The 22,512-nt window shown below is 39.2% G+C and overlaps 1 protein-coding gene across 8 annotated transcripts in view; it reads left to right on the plus strand.

Moving 5' to 3' along the window:
* Nucleotides 1–22,512, plus strand: part of Zc3h14 (zinc finger CCCH-type containing 14) — a 42,549-nt gene that overhangs the window by 9,235 nt on the left and 10,802 nt on the right. For 4 of the 8 annotated variants that reach the window (XM_029540731.1, XM_029540732.1, XM_021202773.1 and 1 more), the window contains 7 exons: nt 138–178; nt 1,049–1,244; nt 2,528–2,957; nt 4,108–4,268; nt 4,906–5,006; nt 8,848–9,003; nt 19,655–19,729. In XM_029540731.1, coding sequence (XP_029396591.1) covers nt 2,562–2,957; nt 4,108–4,268; nt 4,906–5,006; nt 8,848–9,003; nt 19,655–19,729 — 889 coding nt within the window. In that variant the 5' untranslated portion in view covers nt 138–178; nt 1,049–1,244; nt 2,528–2,561. Of the gene's footprint in view, nt 1–137; nt 179–1,048; nt 1,245–2,527; nt 2,958–4,107; nt 4,269–4,905; nt 5,007–8,847; nt 9,004–16,666; nt 17,076–19,654; nt 19,730–22,512 lie in introns of those variants that run through there. The other 4 variants (XM_029540733.1, XM_029540730.1, XM_021202776.1 and 1 more) reach the window with 2 other exon arrangements.

Consider the following 22,512-nt stretch of genomic DNA (forward strand, 5'->3'; position numbering starts at 1 on the left):
ATAATGTGTAATTGGAAAGTTTGGCTTAGTATCATTAAATGTCTTTAAAAGAACTAATCTGGATGTAACGTCATCAGATTTAGAGTGGCAATTGGAATAAAGTTTTTGTTAAGGCTTTGTTTTGTGTTTTGTTTTAGGCTCCACGGTGTATTAGATAAACTGCGCTCTGTCACAACTGGTAAGCTATGTAACATTGACAGCTTTCTGAAATCTCTGCTTGCTACAGTATGTGATCCTTTATAAAGTCATTCAGTTAAGTTGCTGTTGGAAAAGCATCAGTAACTTTGAAGAGATAGTGGCTCATTTAAACTGAAAGAACAATAAACTTGCTATGATTTGACAATGAGCAAGACAGTGCCATGTATCTGAAATAATCATAAATCTACATAGGCTTTAACCTTAATGATACCTCACTGCTTTATAGTTGAAAGATATCTAAAGGCCTGGTGATAATAAATCAGATAAAATATTATGATTTGTAAGAATACCACTCAGCTACTAAAAGCAATGTGAAATGAGATGAGAGCACACACAACAAATATCCTAGTATTTACAACATAAGTGGGAATATTCTTGTGGTAGCGGCGACGATATTAATTGACTGTTGAGGGAGTTCTTATATCCCATGCCCATACTCTCAGGTGCCTTTTAACCCCTAGTCCTTAAAATCTACTTTAAAATCTCATAATAAACTCCAGCTCTGCTTTTAAACTATCATATTTGAGGAACTAGAGTTGTAACTCAATTGCTAGAGTGCATGACTAGCATGCAAGCAGCTCCAGGTTTACCACGGAAAACACTTGGGAAAGTGGTACTCGCCCAGAGTTCCAGTACTCCAGAGGTGGATCCAGGAGAATCAGAAGTTCAAGATCATCCTTTTTAGTTTTTTGTTTGTTTGTTTGTTTGTTTTTTAATGAACGAAGTAATTAAAAATTTGTCTATATTGAATGTACTGCTTTTGAATTGGTGGTGAGGAGGAAGGAGGGATAAGGAAAAGATTACCAGGATCATGTGTTTTTTTTTTATTTTGTTTATTTTTTTTGTGCAGAGCCCTCTAGTCTAAAGTCTCCTGATACCAGCATCTTTGATAGTAACGTGCCTTCAAACAAGAGCAGTTTTAGTCGGGGAGATGAGAGAAGGCACGAAGCTGCCGTCCCTCCCCTTGCTGTTTCTAGTTCTAGACCTGAAAAAAGGGATTCCAGAGTTTCTACAAGTTCACAGGAGCAGAAATCCACTAATGTCAGGTAAAAGTCCAGTATCTACTACAGCCAGATGGGTATGTTAATTATTATGTCTGTTCCTATTTTCAGCAATTTTTAGAAATAGTGACATAATCGTGGATTAGTTATTCCTTGACATTTGTTGTTACTATAAAAAACCCAATATGACATCTAGGAGGAGGAGGAAACTTGTTTTTGGCTCAAAGTTCAGCAAGCTCTCAGTTTATCATAGCAGCAGACTAGGTAGAGTTAATGTAGCAAAACTACATGAAAGAGATTCCTAACATTACAGTGGACAAGGGAGCAGAGAAAACTGAACCAGATCCTGGGTTGGATATTATCAGCAGTGGTCTGTTCCTAGATACTAGTGACCTGTGTTGGCCAATTGGGCTCTACCTCCTAAAAGGATCTATAGCCTTGAAATAAATTAGCATAGCGAACTAAGGATCAAGTATTCAATACATGAGCCTCTGTGGAACATAATTTTTTTTTTTTTTAAACGTGTGTAGGTTTTTGCCTGCATGTATGTGAACCCTGAGCATATCTGGTGCCTCTAGAGGCCAGAAGAAGGCATAGACGATCCCTTGGCACTAGAGTTCCAGATGGTTGTGAGTCACCATTTGGATGCTGGGACTTAAATCCTCTGGAAAAGCAACTAATGCTCTGGCCATCTCCCTAGCCCCTTCAAGTTCAAACCATAACAGATTATGAGCAAGTTTTTGAATAAGCTAATGGTGACCAGAATATGATTTTTCATTTTACATTTAGTAAATAAAAATTTAAAGTATGAGGGTTGGGTGTGGTGGTATAAGCCTTTAACCTTTTTTCATTTGATGTATGTGGATGATTTGTCTGTATTTGTGCACCATGTGCTTGTAGCATCCATGGAGTTCTTCAGAGGGCTTTGGAGCCTCTGGAACTGGAGTTATACATAGCTATTAGTTGCCATGTGGGTGATGGGAATGAAACCTGGATTATCTGGAAAAGTAGCTAGGTCTCAGAATCACTGAGTCCTCTAGCCCTAGTGCAAGCCTTTAATCAAAGTACTTGGGAGGTAGAGTCAGGTAGGTGTATTTCAAGCCAACCAGAGCTACATAGTGAGACCCTGTCTCTAAAATAAATAAATAGATAGATAGATAGATAAATAGAAAAGAAATAAAAAAAACAAGAATGACTAATTTGAAAGTAGTGACTATTTAAAAAGTCTCCATACTACTTCATTAAAAATTTTTTGAATAAACATTCTTTTAAGATTAGCAAATAATGCTTTAGTTTTGGTATAATGCTGTGTTTTTCTTCATTTATAGACATTCATATGATGATGGAGCTTCCACCCGGCTAATGTCAACAGTGAAACCTCTGAGGGAACCAGCACCCTCTGAAGATGTGATTGATATCAAGCCAGAACCAGATGATCTCATTGATGAAGACCTCAATTTTGTGCAGGAGAATCCCTTATCTCAAAAAAAACCTACAGTGACACTGACATACGGATCTTCTCGCCCTTCTATTGAAATTTATCGACCACCTGCAAGTAGAAATGCAGACACCGGTACTCACTTAAACAGGCTGCAACTTCATCAGCAGCAAAGCAGTGCTCACGCTGCCAAGCAGCTGGATGTACAGAGCAGCCAAGTATTTGAAGCAGGACGGTTGTGTGAGCCACCAGTGCTTAGCAGCGTAGAGGACACTTATAGCCCCTTCTTCAGAAACAACTTGGATAAAATGAGTATTGAGGTTTGTATAGATGTATATAGATTCTGGCTTGCTAGGCTAGAGATTGGCAGTTGTGGATTCCAAATATAACTTATATAACTAAACACATTGTGTGTTTCTCTTAAATAGTGTCCTCTCTTAGACTGGCTCTCTAGAGGTTTTTTTTTTTTTTTTTTTTTTTTCCGAGACAGGGTTTCTCTGTGTAGCCCTGGCTGTCCTGGAACTCACTNTGTAGGCCAGGCTGGCCTCGAACTCAGAAATGTGCCTGCCTCTGCCTCCCGAGTGCTGGGATTAAAGGCGTGCGCCACCACCGCTTGGCTCTAGAGGGATTTTTATGTCATGCACATGTGCCTTGTGATTTTGGCATTTTGAGCTAGTTTTTTTTTTTTTTTTTTTGGTATTTATGTAGATGTGTCAGGTTTTGGTTTTTTTCGAGACAGGGTTTCTCTGTATAGCCTTGGCTGTCCTGGAACTCACTCTGTAGACCAGGCTGGCCTCGAACTCAGAAATCTGCCTGCCTCTGCCTCCCGAGTGCTGGGATTAAAGGTGTGTGCCACCACGCCTGGCTAGATGTGTCAGTTTTAGCTTTAAGCAACCACATAAGTCGTTTTTTATAGTTTCCCTAATAGTGCTGTATGTAACAGTAATAAAATAAATTTAAAGTTCTTTTGAGTTAGCTATTTGAGGAGACATTTTTCATTTTTTTATATGAAAGCCAGTCATTTCAGTTCTTTTTTTTATTTTTTTTTTTTAAGATTTGTTTATGTATATGAGTACACTATAGCTGCACAGATGGTTGTGAGCCTTCATATGGTTGTTGGGAATTGAATTTAGGACCTCTGCTCGCTCCGGTCAGTCCTGTTCACTCCAGTCAACCCCACTTGCTTGGTTCCTGTTCTGACCCAAAAGTTTATATATTATATGTAAGTACACTGCAGCTGTCTTCAGAAGCACCAGAAGAGGGCGTTGGATCCCATTACAGACGGTTGTGGGCCAACATGAGGTTGCTGGGATTTGAACTCAGGACCTTTGGAAGAGCAGTCAGTGCTCTTACCTGCTGAGCATCTCACCAGCCCTTTTCAGTTCTTAAGATGGTCTTAAATTGAAAACATATTTTTGTGTTAGAACTTAATTTTCAATGCAAAGTAAGTTTAAATTTATCTCATTGTAGGACGAAAACTTTCGAAAGAGAAAATTGCCCATGGTAAGTTCGGTTGTTAAAGTAAAAAGATTTAGCCATGATGGAGAAGAGGAGGAAGAAGATGAGGATTATGGGACCCGGATAGGAAGCTTGTCCAGCAGCGTGTCAGTACCAGCAAAGCCTGAGAGGAGGTATGTGACCATAGCTGTAAATTAATCTTAAACTGCCTGATGCAGCTGCAGGGTTTTATCTGACTGTTTCTTTGACAGTGCTGGGGAAGAAGCCTGGGGGCTGTGCATGCTAATTGTAGATAAGTAGTGCTCTGGTACTAAGCTGTCCGACAGCATCACCTGAGTTTTGGAAGATACGTACTAATGGAAGAGGGCTTGCTTAAAATTGGAGAGAATTGCAAAGACTACTAGAAATGGATGAGGGAGAAAATGTTAATTAATTCAGAGTCATCTTTGAAAAAGCCGCAGGGTTCCAATCTAATTGACATGTTCTAAAATCTGTAACTGCTGCTGCTATGTTTAAAACAGACTGTAGGGCTGGAGAGATGGCTCAGTGGGTAAGAGCACCCGACTGCTCTTCCAAAGGTCCTGAGTTCAAATCCCAGCAACCACATGGTGGCTCACAACCACCTGTAACAAGATCTGATGCCCCCTTCTGGAGCGTCTGAAGACAGCTACAGTGTACTTACATATAATAAATAAGTAAATTAAAAAAAAAAAAAAAAACAGACTGTATAGTAACAGCAAAATAGATGGTTAGCATGTAAAGAACTGAAATTCAAACATTATAAAAATACCTTTTCTTAAAACTTTTTAGACCTTCTCTTCCACCTTCTAAACAAGCTAACAAGAATCTAATTTTGAAGGCTATCTCTGAAGCTCAAGAGTCTGTAACAAAAACAACTAACTATTCTGCAGGTAATTTCAATGTAGTGTTTGTACTGGTAAGAGATTGCTTCTTTAAGTTTAGCATGCTTGTCTTAATGTGTAAAGTAAAGATTCCTGTTGCATACCAAAAGTAGAATCAGATTCTTACAGAAGCATGGCTTTAAAAGATTTCACCAGTTTGAGAAACTGTCATGGGAGTTCTTTGAGCATAGTAAACTCTCACATGCATAAACTTGATAAAATCCACAAATTATAAAGGGAATTTTGAAAAAATTGAGACTTTCATATTAATACTATTTAGTTCAATATTATATATGTACTTATGTGTTAAAGGAACAAAATTGGATAATAACAGTCCCTAAGGAAGAGAAATCTATATTGACTTTTTTGCTGTGCTAGCAGATTGAACCCATAGCCGTATGCATGCTTGCAAGGTCCTGTTCCTCTAAACCACGTCCCTGGACCCAAGGGAGTCATTTATTTAAAACTACTATATGAATACACCAGTCTGTCTTCCTTTGCTGCAACCTGGTAATAGAATGCCAGGCAGAAAATTGTTGTGCTCTAACCCTAATTAAAATAGAAGCTCTAAAATCATTTGATGTCAAATATTGAGGTGTCAAGTTTTTATAACAAAATTTTCTTATAGAATGCTCATTCTAATCTGCCAATGGTGAGTGTTCTGTGTTGCTAATACATTCTGTGCACCTTTTCATCTGCTGGGGCCTGTGTAAAATTTTGTGGCACTAAGCTGATAGAAATCACCAAATCTGATGTTACTTTCTTTTTTTGTTTGTTTGTTTGGGTTTTTTGTTTGTTTCTTTTTTTTTTTTTTGTTTATTTTAAAGACAGGGTTCCTCTTTGTAGCCTTGGCTGTCCTGGAATTCATTCTGTAGACCAGGCTGACCTCGAACTCAGAAATCTGCCTGCCTCTGCCTCCCAAGTGCTGGGATTAAAGGCGTGCGCCACCACTGCCTGGCCTGAAATTATCAAGCTTTTACTGTGAATTTGGTGGATGTCCTCACAGCATTCTTTCCTTGCCCTTTGTCACATGTTTCTTGAATTGAAGTAAATAATTTTTGGTACTTATCTACCTTCTTAACTCTCATTTACCCTTGAATAGCCGACATTCAGTAGATCCTGGCACATAGAGTAAAGGTGGTCAGGTAAAAAAGCCTGCAGCGCTCTCACAGTTCACTTCCTCACACTCACTCTTCTGATAGAGCACTGATAGTGCTTAGAAGAAGAAGTTTAAAGGATTTTCATGACCTTGAAATACTTTGCTTTTTAATTTTATGTTTATGAGATTTTTGCTTGCATGGAGGGCAGAAAAGAGTTTTCCTTGGATCCCCTGGAATTGTAGTTACTGATGGTTGTGAGCCACCATGTAGACTCTGGGAATAGAACCCTACTGCTGGAAGAACTGCTGTTACAGAATTAATATGCCTTCCCACTAAGAAATCATTCCAAGTAGTCACAGATTTATGAAGGATATCTTTATTGGTTCTGGCTGAAGCACAAGTCATGAACAGAAAGATTTACCAGCATTATAGCTGTGCTTTAGACTCTATATTCTGTATATGCTCTCATCCTTAAATCACTTGGAGGCCTGGCCTCCAAGTCTCAGTTTTGAACAGTTTAGAGACAGGATGCTACAAGTCTGGCCATTTGGACAAATGGGAGATTTACACAGCAAAAATATTGTCACAGTTGCTTAAGTACATCAGTGTTGTGAATGTGCCCCCATTTCTCATAGTAGTTATTCAGGATCATTCTGCCCCATGGCAAAATTACACTTCCTGGGAAAAGAACCAGGACTTGATGGCAGACTGGGACTTAAAAAATGAAGACTGTGACCCAGTGCTTTTCCTGTTAGAGCTGCCTATAGAAACCTGGTTTTTGTTTCTTTGCTGTGGGTTCTATGTATAGGTGGTAAATCAAGAGTGTACCCTTTTATTGTGGAAATAAAGCCTAATTGGCAGCATATTAGTGAACAAATCTCTGGGGTAGGAATTGGTGATTTTTTCTGTTTTGTTTTGTTTGAAACATATTTTTATTTTGTAGCTCTGGCTGTCCTGGAGCTCACTATGTAGATTAGACTGGCCTTAGACTCTTCCCTGTCTGCCTCCCAAGTGCTGAGATTAAAGGTGTGCACCCCGACACCCCCACTCTTGTTTTTGTTTGTTTGTTTGTTTTTGAGACAGGGTTTCTCTGTGTAGCCCTGGCTGTCCTGGAACTCACTCTATAGACCAGGCTGGCCTCGAACTCAGAAATCTGCCTCCCTCTGCTTCCCAAGTGCTGGGATCAAAGGCATGCGCCACCACGCCCGGCTGGGCACCCCCACTCTTTTTTTTTTTTTTTTTGTGCTTATGTTAGTCAATATTTTTTATGTACATCATTAATCTTCTGATTAGAAGCTGAAGTGTTGTTTTTTTTTTTTTTGAGTCAGGGTTTCTCTCTATAGAAATCCGCCTGTCTCTGCCTCCCAAATGCTGGGATTAAAGGCATGCGCCACCACGCCCGGCTCAACACCCCCACTCTTAATGAAAAAATTATAGAAACATTTTCTTGGTAAGCCTAAATTTTAATTATGTGAGAGCTATATAAACATGTCCTTTTTTTCAGTTTTGAACAACTTTAGTTACCTAGAAATACTAAGTCTTGAGTTATGTTAGTGGCAGCATTCCTTGAATAAATTCTTTGTGTAACTTATTTCCCAAGCAAGTTTAGTAGATCTATAAAATCAGTTTATTGCTCCCAGGTTTTCCTAGGTCACAGACAGTGCTCATAACAACTGTCTCCAACTATTTCAGAAGTAGAGTATTGGACTGGAGAGATGGCTCAACAGTTAAGAAAGAGTACTGGCTGCTCTTCCAGAGAACCTGGGTTCAGTCGTAGTTCACAGGGATCCAACACAGTGTTCTGACCTCCAGAGGTGCCAGGCATACACATGGTACACATATGTGCATGTGGCCAAAACATGTAATTCTAAAAAGAAATTTTAAAAAGTAGTTGGAGATTCCCATATTTCAAGAAATAATATTGAACCTGGTTTCTATATGCCTGTAATCCTAGCACTTGGGAAATAGAGGCAAGAGATTAAGATCATTTTGAATTTAGTAGTAGCCGGGTGTGGTGGCGCATGCCTTTAATCCCAGCACTCAGGAGGCAGAGGCAGGCGGATTTCTGAGTTCAAGGCCAGCCTGGTCTACAAAGTGAGTTCCAGGACAGCCAGGGCTATACAAAGAAACCCTGTCTCGAAAAAACAAAAACAAACAAACAAAGAAAAAAAAAGAAGAAGAAGAACTTAGTAGTAAATTTGAGACCAGCTTGGTCTACACAAAAGAATTTTTAAAAAACCGCATTTGAACAATTCATTCTTTGCCTACTTAAGTTATAGTTCGAATCACTGTGAGTTCATGGATCATTGCATCTGGTTATTTCATTACATGATTCATTCTCATATTCATTCTCTCTCTCTCTCTCTCTCTCTCACACACACACACACACACTCTCACACACACTCTCACACACACTCTCACACACTCTCCCTCCCTCCCTGCCTCACTCATTCACTCACTCACTCCATTGTGTGTGTTCGCTTTTGTTGGTTTGGTTTGGTTTGGATTGGATTTTTGGTCCAGAACTTATTGCAGACCTACTGCATTAACCTCTTGAGTGCCGAGATTCAAGCTTTAGAGGCCGTTTACACACAAGTAAGGCAGATAAGTTGAATGTAGTTCTTTTGCTTTGAATACCTTAATTGTTCTGAACCCAAGGATGGAATTTGTATTTAGCATGTGATATTAACCGTGGAGTTAGGAAGTTGTAACCATGGGTGTGTTTTCCTTTCTTTTGCTTTTCTGTAAAGCTCCACAGAAGCAGACCCTTCCAGTTGCTCCCAGAACTCGAGCTTCTCAGGAAGAATTGCTAGCAGAAATGGCCCAGGGGCAAAACAGGGCCCCCAGAAGAGGTCCCCCTGTTAAAGAAGAGGAAGCAAAAGGAGATAATACAGAAAAAATTCAGGGTAAGAGTTAACCACTTCACTCTTAAATTTTACCCATGGGATACTAAATATTTTCAGATAAGTTTTAATGGGTAATAGTTATCCTATAAAGAAAGTGATGAATGAGTTATGTGAACAGTTATAAGCTGCCATGTAGATGTTGAGAACTGCTCTCTAGCCTAAGCAACACATGCTTTAACTGTTGAGCCATCTCTCTTGCCTCACCCCCCCTCCGGGGCTTTTAGAAAAAATTTTCCCTTTCTTACATAGTTTTTTGTTTACCTGTTCTCTTCTCTTAGGTTGCCTGCTTACTACAGAGTCTCACTCTTCCCCAAGCTGATCTGGCTAGACTGATTTTGTCTAACCTGGCAAATGATCTGGATTTGTCCTCACTCTAAAAACATTTTCATTTGTTTGTGTCCTATACTATTTCTAAAATTTCACTATGACAGGTCTAAATGCTAACCAGTCATTAGTCATGTTAGTCATTTTGGGGATGGAGCGTGTGTGTGTGTGTGTGTGTGTGTGTGTGTGTGTGTGTGTGTAGTTTATTTGAAAATCTGTATTCTTCTGTAGGGTGAAAATATTTTTTGAAAATTTTACTCATTTTTATTGTCTGTCAAGTGACTTTGCTTTCTTTGGATCTCGTTTTTGAAACAAAGTTTCACAATTTCACATTGGAATTGAAGTAGCTGTCTAGCCTTGGCTAAGCTTGAATCTGGCTATAGTTGCACTTTGCACTCACTTGTGTGCTAAGACCACAGGTGTGCATCACCATGCCCAGCTCTATGGTTTGTCTTGTTTTACTCTTTAACAGGTGTCCTTGATCTGTGATTGTGTTGCTCTCTACAAAGCCATTGTAAGTTGTAAAGTGGCATTAAGTTGAAAATATATTTAAATACTTTCTCGGCCTTTATAGCTTAGCTGCATCTTGTACCATAGAGTATCAGTGTTGACTCTGATCATTTGGCTGATGACGACTGTATTTTCTTATTGTATTTAATCCCATTTTTCCCTTAAGTTCTCCAAGATCTAACTCCCAGTCACTCCCAATTTTGTGTCCTTCCCCCCCACCCCTTCTTTTAAATAGCCCACTAATTATAATTGGTACTGCCTATATACTAATAGATGTTGGATTGTCTACCACTAATACTAGATGTGCTTGCCCTACCAGTGACTCTTAAATCATTAACTTGTCAGTAGCTCTTCAGTTCTGAGTCTGGGCTTGTGAACTACTTCTGTTGCTCAGGAATGGTAACTGTATTCATCTTGTGCGGTAAGCCGTAGCAGCACTATGAGTTCATGAGTGCAACTGTCCTGACAAGTCCAGGAAACAGTTTTGTCCTGGTCTCTGTCTTTAGAATATGGAGAATTCACCATTATTTCTTACCTCTGCAACTATTCTAGTAGTCTAAACCACTGTCTGTTAAACAGTCTAAGCCACTTCTCTAGATTATTAGGACAATGGCCTCTCATTATCTTTACATTATTTAAATACTAAAGTTAGATAATTTCTTACTGTTTCGAACAGAAATCTGACTCCTCCTCTACTCAGAACCCCCGTAGTGGTCCCTATTACACTCTCAGTAACCATCAGTGTCTCCCCTGATCTTCCCACCTCCCTCCCTGTCACTCCCCTCTGGTACTCTGTTCCACCTAGACCTCTGTGTGTTGTGTGTCTCTTTTCTACATCTTCATTCTCATCTCCTCTCCCCAAATTCCTTTTCTCCATCAGCTATATTAAAACTGAACCATTATTACATTTGAAGTCTGTCCTCAGGAAGTTCGAGGCTTTTTGTGTGATGTCTGCAGCCAATATTTGTATATTTTCTACTTTTCTGGGGTTGTCGAAACCTTACCTATTACGACTATTTCCTTTACCCGCATCCTTAAATCATTCATCATATTTTAAGTGCACAATATCTATGGTCATTTCAGAGTATGTACACTTGAATAGATATATCTTTTGTATAAATGATATTATATATAGTATTAACACATCGTAATCTAAGGGTGATAGAGATTTAAGTATTACTAATTTAACTGAAGTTTTGATTTTTTTTTTATACTTCATTGAATAATTTGCAAACCAGTGCTACATTTTAAGATTTATTCAGTTTTGTGTGCTTTTTTAAAAATGGGTTCTCCAAAAGGAAAAACTATAAGTGCATACACAAATGTTCTTAAATTTGTGATACGGTTATATTCCAATAAACCCAGGTCTTTAGTTTTTGTTTTTGTTTTCCCGAGACTGGTCCATGATATAACTCTTGACTGTCTTGGAATTGACTATATAGACCATTTCTGACCTCAAGCTCTCAGAGATACCACCTGCTTCTGCCTCTGCCTCCCTGGTGCTGGAATTAAAGGTATCTACCACTATGCCTAGCTAAACCCATGTCTTTTGAAAATATTAATCATAAATTCCACCTAGATGTCAGGCATGGTGGTGCATGCTTGTTATACCAGATATGTAAGAGACTAAAGTAGGAGAAGTACAAATTCAGGGCTTACCTAGGCCATTTAAGATTATCTCAGAATAGAAAGTGAAAATACTGGGGTTACATCTCAGTGGTGGAGGACCTGCAGGAAGTCCTAGGATTAGTTCCACATACAGAAAACAAAAATAGCCTAGCTTGTAACCTGCTTAGATAACATTATTCAATTTTAGCTGGACAAAATTATCTAACACAAGATTTCTTCTCAGTATAACTTATGGTAACATACAGGACTGACTACCTGCTTTGGGCATCAGATGCCTTTATATCTGTGTCTTGCTGCTGCAGCTGCCCAAATAAGAGATTATCTTATACTTGTCATAGCCTAAGAATATGTTAATGGTCATGCATTCTGAGTGTATCACTCTCATACCATGTAAAGTTGAGTGATCTGAAGCCATTAAAAATCATATTGTGGGTGCTCCTGTACTTATGTGCATCCTACTGGACAGGAAGCATTGTGGAAGATTATTAGTAAAGAGGATTAGGAGTATCAGGAAAGGAAATCATACCCACACCCCTCCTTGAAGGTAAGCATCAAAACATTTTGTATTAGTGTAGTAGTACAGACAGTTTCATAACTATAAACATTTGATGTTTGAAGTGGTGGTATTCTGTGTGCAGTATGTATGTATGTATAAAACAGTAATTAAACTGCATGGAGTTCTATAACTCTGCTCCATTTAACAGGTCATAGATACAAACACAATAACATAGTGATTATGAAGTTGAAGTTGTTGGGGTGTAAAATCCAATCCTTGCCCCTTTCTAGCTGATACAAACCTTTCTTTGCCCTAATTTCCTGATTTGGAAATAGATGCAGCAATAGTCTCGTCTACTTCAGCATCATTCTAGAGGATGTGCTAAAATATTCAGGTTGTCTGTATCGCTGGGTCTTTCCCTTGGACTCTGGGTAGTTCTTCTTAGTTTTGCATGTAAAGTTGGCATGGGCACCACAAGCAATGCAGGGGTCATCTGCTACATTGTTGAGTCCCTTGTTTCCATGGGACTTGTTCTGTTCGACCAGTGCTCTCTTGTCTTCTGGGTAGTTTGCTGCCCTGTGGTGAACCAACTGGTTTGCAGACAGTGCTTAATTGAGAATATGCTATTCTTAACATTGACTCTGGATTCACATTTGTTATGTGATCTTAAATTATATTTGAATTCAAAATATAATTGTGAGTTTTGTAGGAATTAGATTAGTTTATAGGTAAATGATAAGGACATTTATAAGGATACACACACACATAACTGCTTTTTTTTTCTTTTTTGGGGGGGTTATCAAGGGGAAGGGTTTGGGGGTTCTTTTGGTTTGTTTTGTTGTTGTGGTTGTTGCCAGGGTTTCTCCGTGTAGCCTTGGCTGTCCTGAAACTTACTCTATAGACCAGGCTGTCCTTGAATGCAGATCTACCTGCCTCTGCCTCCCAAGTGCTGGGATGAAAAGTGTGTACTATCACCACCTGACTTTTTTGTTTCTATAATTATAATCTGTACCAATTTGACTAGCAAACCAAAGGCTATATAATTTATTTGTTCTCATTGTTTTATTAGACAAGGTCACCTATATTCTGAATTCATTTGTAGTAAAGGCTGCCTTGAACTCTTTGCTCCTTCCCAAGTGCTGTTATCACAGACATGCGTCTCCATGCCCAGTAAAACCTGTAATTTTTTTTAAAAATAAAGAACTGTTCTTCTCGGCTGTGGAGCTAGGTCAGCATGCACTTACAATCTTAGGACTGAGAGATAGGAGGATCCCAGGGGCCTCACTAGCCTGTCAGTCTTTACTGAGGGATGCTGTCTCAATAAATAGGTAAAGAAGTAGTCTCAGAATTGTGCCTGGTATTGACCTCTGTCACACACACACACACACACACACACACACACACACACACACACACACACACACACACACACGCGCGCGCGCGCGTGCCTGACAGTATGAATCTTTTTAAGAGGCTATGGTGAATTTTGTCTGTTGTTTTGCTTCCTTATAAATTGTATAGCTTACCTGGCGAGTAAACCAAAGTGGAAACAATTTTTTTTCAAACTAAGACCAAGAATGTTTTGTTCTGTTTTGTTTGAAGTTCTTTGAGAGATTTAAGTTTCATACAATGTGTGCTGATCATATGCATTGCATCCAACTCTTCCCAGATCCCAACCTTTCCTCATCTACCCAATTTTGGGGTATCTATAAAAATTTTTTTTCCAAGACAAGTTTGTGCTGCCCAAATATTCTTAGATTTGTGGTTCTCTACTAGAGCCTGTTCAGTTTACCAGAGGCGACAGTCTTAGAGAAAACTAGCTCTTCCTTTTTCAGTAGTTAATAGTTCCCAGAGGTGGGATTGTGTGCCTCACTTCCTTTCCTTGTTGGGGTTTGTTCTGGCTTGGGCTTAGTATCTTACACACTGTAGGAATGTACTTGGTTACTCCCATGATGTTCATCCACTGTTGTACTGATAAGCGCCTCTGGCTGCCACTGGTTATTATTGTTCCCAGAGCTCACAGCTGGATAGCCTCTGGTAATTTACATGCTACCTTCCAGTACTATGAAAGCCACAGTAAGAACAGAACTTTCAGTTCTGAACCAGCTTGATTTTATCATGTCCTATGACTCAATATGATGTCTTTAGCCGTAGGGTCTTACCATCAAGTTCTGGATGGTAAGAAAGAGCATTGGCCTGTAATGTGGTAGTGGTGGTGGTGGTGGTGGTGGTGGTGGGTCTTTGGGAACCATTGGCCAATAACTCCAAAAGAAGTAACTCATTCCTGGCACTGAGCTTTTTATTTGTTAGTCTCTGTTGTTGAATAAGGGCATTGTTGCCTAACATGTTACAGGGTGACTCCTTTTTAATTCTGTATATTTAGAAACATCTGTGGTAGGTTTTCATGTGTCTTTTTTGGAAAGGTCTTTAGTGTCACTTCTCTTTCCCATACTCACTCTACCTTAAAATCTGTTCCTTTACACCACAGTAACCCTTTCTGTTCTATTATTTTTTTTAACCCTTTACTAGTGCATTCTATCTCTCTCTTTTTTTTTAAAGATTTATTTATTTATTATATGTAAGTACACTGTAGCTGTCTTCAGACACTCCAGAAGAGGGCATCAGATCTTGTTACAGGTGGTTATGAGCCACCATGTGGTTGCTGGGATTTGAACTCCCAACCCTTGGAAGAGCAGTCGGGTGCTCTTACCCACTGAACCATCTCACCAGCCCCGCATTCTATCTCTTTTCACTTTAAAGTTCCTCTGTATGACTCCTTAGTAATTTCCTGACCTCTATGGGTATTCCAAATGAAACACACATATCTGATGATTCAAAGCTAATGTCCAGAGATGACAGAAAATGTGGCATTTGTCTTTCTAGGTCTGGGATACTTCAGGAGTATTTCCAGCTCAGCTCAGAAAAATCTATCTATCTTCCTTCCTTCCTTCCTTCCTTCCTTCCTTCCTTCCTTCCTTCCTTCCTTCCTTCCTTTAAGATTTATTTATTGTATGTGAGTACACTGTAGCTGTCTTCAGACACTCCAGAAGAGGGCATCATTTCATTACAGATGGCTGTGAGCCACCATGCGGTTGCTGGGGATTGAACTCAGGACCTCTGGAAGAATAGTCAGTGCTCTTAACCACTGAGCGATCTCTTCAGCCTAAGATTTTTCATGTAAATCCTTTTGAAAACTTAAATACCAGTTAAGATAGTAGTAGTCCTCAAGTGAATAGATAATTTCAACTTAGCCTCCATTGAAACTCCCTGCTTTCTTTTTTGTAAAAATTAGCCACCTTATCCTAAAATTCATACAGAAATAGGATCTAGAGGAATCAAAACTACTGAAAAAGAATAATGTTGGGAGTGTCCGGTTTCTGGATTTGAAAACATAATAGAGGTGCATAGTGACCATGACCTATGTAAAGTTAGCCATACTCTGAGGGTCAGTACCAAACAAAGTCCAGGTAGATGCACATTCCTGATCAGGTGACCATCTGTTTTGTTTTGTTTTTAAGCAAGATCAATAAAACAATTTGGTGAAGCAAGAATAGTCTTTAATAGTCTTTTACTGGGATATATGGGTATCTAAAAAACTGAAGTTGTGGTCTTTCCAAATATCAAAAATAAATAAATAAATAAATAAATAAATAAATAAATAAATAAATAAACAAAACAAAAAACAACAACAACAAAAACCCTCAGTATGAATCAAACGACCTTACTTATGGAGATAATTGAAGACTTTTAGGGGACAATAAGTATACATACGTGACCTTTACTTAAGGAGTCTTCCTTAGAATACCAAAGTGGAGAAAGAAAGAAATTGGACCTTATCACAATAGAAACTTGTGTTTCAAAGGAAATTGCACCACACACAAACTAAAAAACAGGGTAACAGGTAAAGCACCCATACAATGGATGAAAATATTTGAGATACACTTAATAATGGGTTATATCAAATCCAAGGCAACATGGTATTTTTTTCCTCTTTTAAAATTTACACCATTTTGATTGGGGTTTTGTTGCTGTTGTTTTTAATTTTAGTGGTACTGAGGAGTGGCTCTAGGTCCTCAGTGTACCAGGCAGGTACTCTACCCTTAAGCTGCATCACCAGCCTGCATTATTTTACATGGGTGTCCGCTGAAGTTCCTTACTGAGTAAATAGTTTTTAAGAGATTTGTCTGTGATCACGGCTCCAGTTGACTTGTCTGCCCTCTCCCTGCAAAGATAATTCTGGTGCAGTACTGTCATCTTCTGATACCAGAGGGATGACATTTATGATAAAGCAGTTCAATATGAAGCTCCAAAATTGCAGTTGAGTGGACAACAGGGTGAACAGACTTGCTTAATTTATGGAATGGCTCTTCAGGATTCCCAACACATGAAGTAAATAATAGAAAGTTCTTTGTGTGTCATGTGTCTCTGTTCAGCCAATCAGAAGTCAGGATTATTTTTTATGTAATAATAGAGTTTTATTTGCAGAGGAGCTGATAAGTAGGTAGGACTTACAGGACACAAGTGGTGGTTGCAGTGCTCTTTAATTGTAGAAGAGTATTGATCTGGTGTGCCTAACTTTTCACAGTATGAGTTCTTTCTTTAGAATGGTGTCACCTAATCTTTTTAGCTATAGGTCACTAGCACTCTAAAGTTAACATTGAAGAGTGCTTTTATTTTTGATGAGATAATTTAACAGGCTGTGAAAATGCCAGGAATTTTATGAAAATGTATTCAAGGTTTTCATCACCATCTCTACCAGTTTTCATCTCGCCAGAGCCAGCTGACTTAGGCTCTCTGACGAGTGCTTCTTGTTCACTAAATGGACTGGACAATATTTCCCACCTTTTGAGGAAAATAGCAACTGATATCAATGAAATTAAAGGAATGAAAGCTGCTATTTTGACAGTGGAAGCAAATCTTTTTGATTTGAACGTTAGAATGTCCCAGAACGAAGCAAAAATTTCATCTTTAGAGGTTAAAATGAATGAATATTTAACATCAACATCTGAATACAACAGACAGTTGGAAGATTTTCAAGAGAGAGTAGAGTTTGAGTCACAGTCAAAGACTACTGATGTAAAAATAATTGGCTTCCTAACAGATGTTGAGAAAGGTAAACTATGTTTTAGGTGCTGATCCTTTGAACTTTCTCACTATGCTTAGCTCTGGTACAGAGGCAGCTCAGCATTGACAAAGAAGCTGAGGTTTTTATTGCTTGGTACTCTGTAACTTAACTAGGGTCTAGAATGTTTCAGCAGAGCTTGAATGTGTTTTTGTTTGTATTTGAAGGTGCTGGGGACTGAATGTAGTTCTTTACACGTGCTAGGCTAGGCAAGAACTCAACCACTCAGAACCCCCTTAACAATTTTTTTGGGAGACAGCTGTGTTGGCACACCTTCAGTACCAGCAGCACTCAGGAGGTAGTCACAGGTTTACAAAGTTCCAGGCCAGCCAGGCCTACATAGTGAGACCCTGTCTCCAAAAAAAGAGGGGTGGCAGGGAGTATTTTGTTTTAGTTTGGTTCAGTTAACCCTTGATGGTTTCTTGATGGTCTGTGTGATCTTCCACCTCATCCTCTCAAGTGCCGCCATACCTGGCTTAGGGGGTGCATGGGCTTCAAGATAAAGTAAAACTTGAGATGAAATGATTCTCTTTCAAGTACCTCTCTGGTGGTATTCTGCTGTAAAACTACTTAAGTTTATTACTGGTTCTGTAACTTAACATGTTAGTATGTTGACCAACAGGAATACAGCTTAAGCAGATTATGAATTAAGGTCTATTCTCCATGATTATTTTTGCCATGGTAATTTTCAAAGGAATTTATTCTCTTTTGCACATGTCTCTGGAGAAGGAAACCTCCTTTGACAATGAGCAGCTAGTCACATGGTAACCTAAGACCTTGCTGTCCTGTTTGCATTGTGTAAGCAAAGCCTATCCTTGTGGGGCCATGTATACTAGAAACCCTGAAAACGAGCAAGCAGTTGACTTACCAAGAGTCTCAGGATTTGGACCCATACCAATTCCATCTCCACATACATGTGGTTTGATGCCTTTGTTCTCGATTAGAAATTAGGTACTAAGTACCTGTGATTTAAGCCCAGTGGGAATTACAATTACAGTAAAATGTGACATCCCCTTTCATAATTCAAAAGGGATAGTTTGGAGGATAGACAATCAGTTCATTGGGTTTTGTTTTATAGTATGGATATTAATATTAGTATGGGGCTCGAGAGATGGAACTGGTTTAGAGTACTGGCTGCTCTTCAAGAAGACCTGGCTTCAGTTCCCAGCACCTACATGGCAGCTCACAACTGTCTGTAGCCCCAGTTCCAGGGGGATCTGACACCCTCTTCTGGCCTCTATGTGTACGAGGCACACATGCAGTGAACATAAATGCTTCAAAACAGTCATACTTAGAAAATAAAAATAAATGTTAAGAAAGAATTTTAGTATGATGCTGATGTGAGTGCCACATGGCTATGAATCTGTCACCATTGGTTACCAAGGTTGACTCAGCTCATTTCACTTACTAGGCAGGTGTACCTTTCTTCACTGCTCTATTCTGTATCCTTTCCAAAGCTATATACTCAGTTGAAAAGTACACCCTTATCTGATAGAGCCCACCTGTTAAAACCCTCTAAACAAGCACTCAAGAATAGTAATATCAATTTGTATTATGAACTTAATGTTGGAAAATAATTTTAAGAGCTATTTTAGAAATAAGTACTTTACTCGATCAACTTAAAATATATATATATTTATAGATCTAAATGGTTATATCAACAGTTCTCAGCCTGTGGGTCATGACCCTTTTCAGGGTCAAACAACCTTTTTGGGTCACGTAAGATGATCAGAAAATACATATTTATATTACAGTTCACAAAAGTAGCAAAATTACACTTGAGATGTAGCAACAAAAATAATTTTATAGTTGGTGGTCGCAACACCATGAACCATATTAAAGGGTCACAGCATTAGGAAGGTTGAGAGCCACTGATTTGTATTGGCACTGCATCACTTGGCAGGACAGTCCGTAGGTGATGTCATCATTGGGCAAAGAGTCTACTTTTAGAAACTGAGGTAGCTACATTAGGAAGAGGTAATGTGGAGCTACTGTTGAGCAGCGGAGCATTATTATGAAGCTCATGGGCAGTCTGATGTGTAGCCAGTGGAGGCTCTGGTTGCAGAATTCTGAATCGCATACTTGATCCATTATTGGTTTTGCATATGTCCAAGCCAGTTTGTTTTTTAGGAACTTCATGACAGGGTAATTATGGAATATATTTTGGTTTTGGTTTAAGTTCCCATGTGTTTTGCTATTTCCAAAGTTCAGGAGGTTGTGAGGAAAGGGAAGCAGTGTGGGGAAGTGCTAAGAGTTCAGGGAGCAGGCTCTCCATGTGGCCCCTCCTTTCACTCTTCTTTTACTTCGGCTGTATTGTCTTCAGTCTAAGAAGACTGGCCACCTCACATGTGGGAACCAGGAGGGACTTTGTTTCCATTTTTGATTTAACAAAAAAAAAAAAAAACCAGCATTTTGTTTAACAGAGATATGCTTGAGGACCATAATAATAGCAAATTGTATTTCAGAAGCTTTATTTGTAAGACTGTCAATTCAATTCAAAGATTTATTTCTGAAAAACAAACATTAATATTTGTGTTAAGCTTAGTGAAGTTTTAAAACTTATATTCTAGGAACTCAACAGAGGCAATTGTTATCCCGACTGCAAATTGATCCAGTAATGGTAGAAACAATGGAGATGAGTCAAGGTGGGTAGTGTTTACATTATCACTGTAATGTGGCAGTTTTCTGTTGCCATTCCCATTCCTTACACCTCATTCAGTGTACCATGTATCTCTTAGATCCTGCCCTAAGACAGCACAATTAGATGGATAAAAATACTCTAGGGCCAGGATGTAAGATCTGCATTCCTTCATGTGTGGTGGTTTTGCCTCATTCATAAGCTTTCTTTTCCCCATCCTTTGCTCCTTGGCTTTTAGCTGTTGATTTTGCTGCTGTGAAGGCAGCTAGAGTCCCTGTTCCACCTTACCCTGTGCTGCTCATTGTCGGTCACAGAAGCTTGTGTCCCTAGCTCACCTTCTCCTGTCTCTGCTGTATTTCCAGAGTGGCTTCAGCATCCCCTCTGCACCAGTTCAACCTACCCAGTGTATTGGCCTCACTTTACAGTCTTATTCTCAGGGACTTCTAACCACTTGTTCTAAAGCTTCTGTGAAGTGTTCTGCTCAACCCAGATACACATTCCACAGGCTGCCTCAGGCCTGGAGTGAGGTACTTATTTTTATCTGTGTCTTTGGTTCCCCAAATCTCTGCCAAGTCCACATTTAGTAAATGCAGGAAACAATTGGTTGGATACATGAAACTTTTTTTTTTTTTTACAGTTTTATTCTGTGGCTCAAGCTGACCTCCGACTAGCTGTCCATCTGCTTGCTCATCCAAGGGCTGGGATTACTAGCATGTACCACCATACCTAACACTTGTATTCTTGTGTTTCCTGTGAATCTGCCCTCCCTATGTTGGAGGCTTTGCTCCTTGATTCCTATCTCTGCTTTCTGCCTCCTAAATCATCTACCACCCCCTCCAACTCCACAGTCAGTTGTTTCTGTAGTTCTGTCTCAACATGTGCTATGCTCTCAAAGGTTGGCCTCCATCTAGACCCCAGGTCCTACCCATCTGACTGGGATGGTGTTACTCCTCCAGCTTAATCCTGCTGTTCCTGCCTTCTGCCTGTTGAGTGTAAAGATGCTGCAACCTTGGTTTTGCCTCCATCTTTCATCACTGCATATAATACGTCGTCTTAAATGTGGTGCTGAAGTCTGTGCTTTGTTGTACCCACTTCATCAGCTCTGGTGCATTTTTTTTGGTTCGTTTTTTACCTTCATTCCCAGCTCATTTGAAGCATTAAGTTGTTCATTTGAGTCTTATGAGTGAGCACAGTCTTTATTCCCTCAGATTTTTTTATTTCTGATTTTTTTTTTTTTTTAACCATACTGATTTTGTTTCATGTATATAGTAATTTTTTATTTTCTTTGAGGATGTCAAAAATGGTTTTGACATTTCCCCTTTCCCTCCTTGGTCTTGTTTTTCTCTGAGTTGTTGGTTTCGACTTTTTTTTTTTAAAGATTTATTTATTATGTGTAAGTACACTGTAGCTGTCCTCAGACACTCCAGAAGAGGGCGTCAGATCTTGTTACGGATGGTTGTGAGCCACCATGTGGTTGCTGGGATTTGAACTCCAGACCTTTGGAAGAGCAGTCAGGTGCTCTTACCCACTGAGCCATCTCACCAGCCCTGGTTTCGACTTTTATGATAGGGGTTTTCCATTCCTTGATTATCTGTTTTAAAAGTGGATCCGTAAAATGCTGATTGATATTCTAGATTCCTGAGTTGGGGCATGAGTGTTTGGACTTTGTTTTTTATTGTGGATCCTGTGTGGAGAATGATCTGTTAGTCTAGTTTGGGGACACCCTGAGTATTAATACCGGTTAGGTGTTCTTAATCTGTTCAGCTGTGCCAATAAAGGTCTTCCAAATAGTCTTGATTGTCAGAGTTCAGATAGCTCAGTCAGTAGAGCAGAACCATGAAGGAATTAATTACCACTAATTACTATGCAATGTTTCACTGTAGAATTACTTGAGCATTGCTGGCATTTCTGGAACTTATTGAGAGTCTAAAGTCTCACTTTCCAAGGGAGAGGATCTATAAAATGCGTAAAGGTTTTCAGAGCACTGCCTTTTAAACAATTTTCTCACTGTTATGTTATTTTGTAGTGGTACCTTTCTGTTTAGAACTGGATGGCTTATCTCTGAACCTCCAGTAGTGATGGCCAAGAGGATGCATACCTGGTCATTTTCAAGTCTTCACTGTAGTGATGGGGATGGGTGTGGTAAGGTTCCAAACAGAGAAAAGTATGGACTTAGGCTTTAGGAAAGGCTCATTACTTCTGAAGTAAGCCCTCTAGCATGGCTTGTTCTTTACGCTCTTCCCAAAGTCTCCTCTGTTGCTCGTTTTCAATCTTCGGAGAATCTTGTAGTCTAAATTAGGTTGCTTTATTATTGTCTTAGAATCCGTTTCTGCATCTGTTTTTTGTTTTTGTTTTTACTTTGAAAACATGGTTGTTCCTTTGCAATTGTTTTCCTTATGGGCATACAGCTTTTTGTTTAAAAAGCAAAACTCTTTATTACCGCTTTTTTCTTTTTTTTTTTTTAATGGCTTCAGAAAGGTCCAGAAGTAAATACTTGAACTCAGCCCAGGTCTCTACCCAGACAAACTATTACTAGCCCCCCTATACAGGGATTTCCTGTCACTTAGCACCTTTACTAAGCTGAGGTGGGCAGTGCTTGGGTATATAGAGTACAGACATCTATTTTATTTTTTTTCATCTGTGTATATGTAGCATGTATATGTTACCTGTGTGTGTGTGTGTGTGTGTGTGTGTGTGTGTGTGTGTGTACACGCACATGTGAAGGCTTAAAGTTAGTGTTAGGAATCATCTTCCCTCATTCTTCCACCTTACTCATTGAGGCAGGGTTTC

Source organism: Mus pahari, chromosome 7 (assembly GCF_900095145.1).
Source record: "Mus pahari chromosome 7, PAHARI_EIJ_v1.1, whole genome shotgun sequence".
Lineage (NCBI taxonomy): Eukaryota > Metazoa > Chordata > Mammalia > Rodentia > Muridae > Mus > Mus pahari.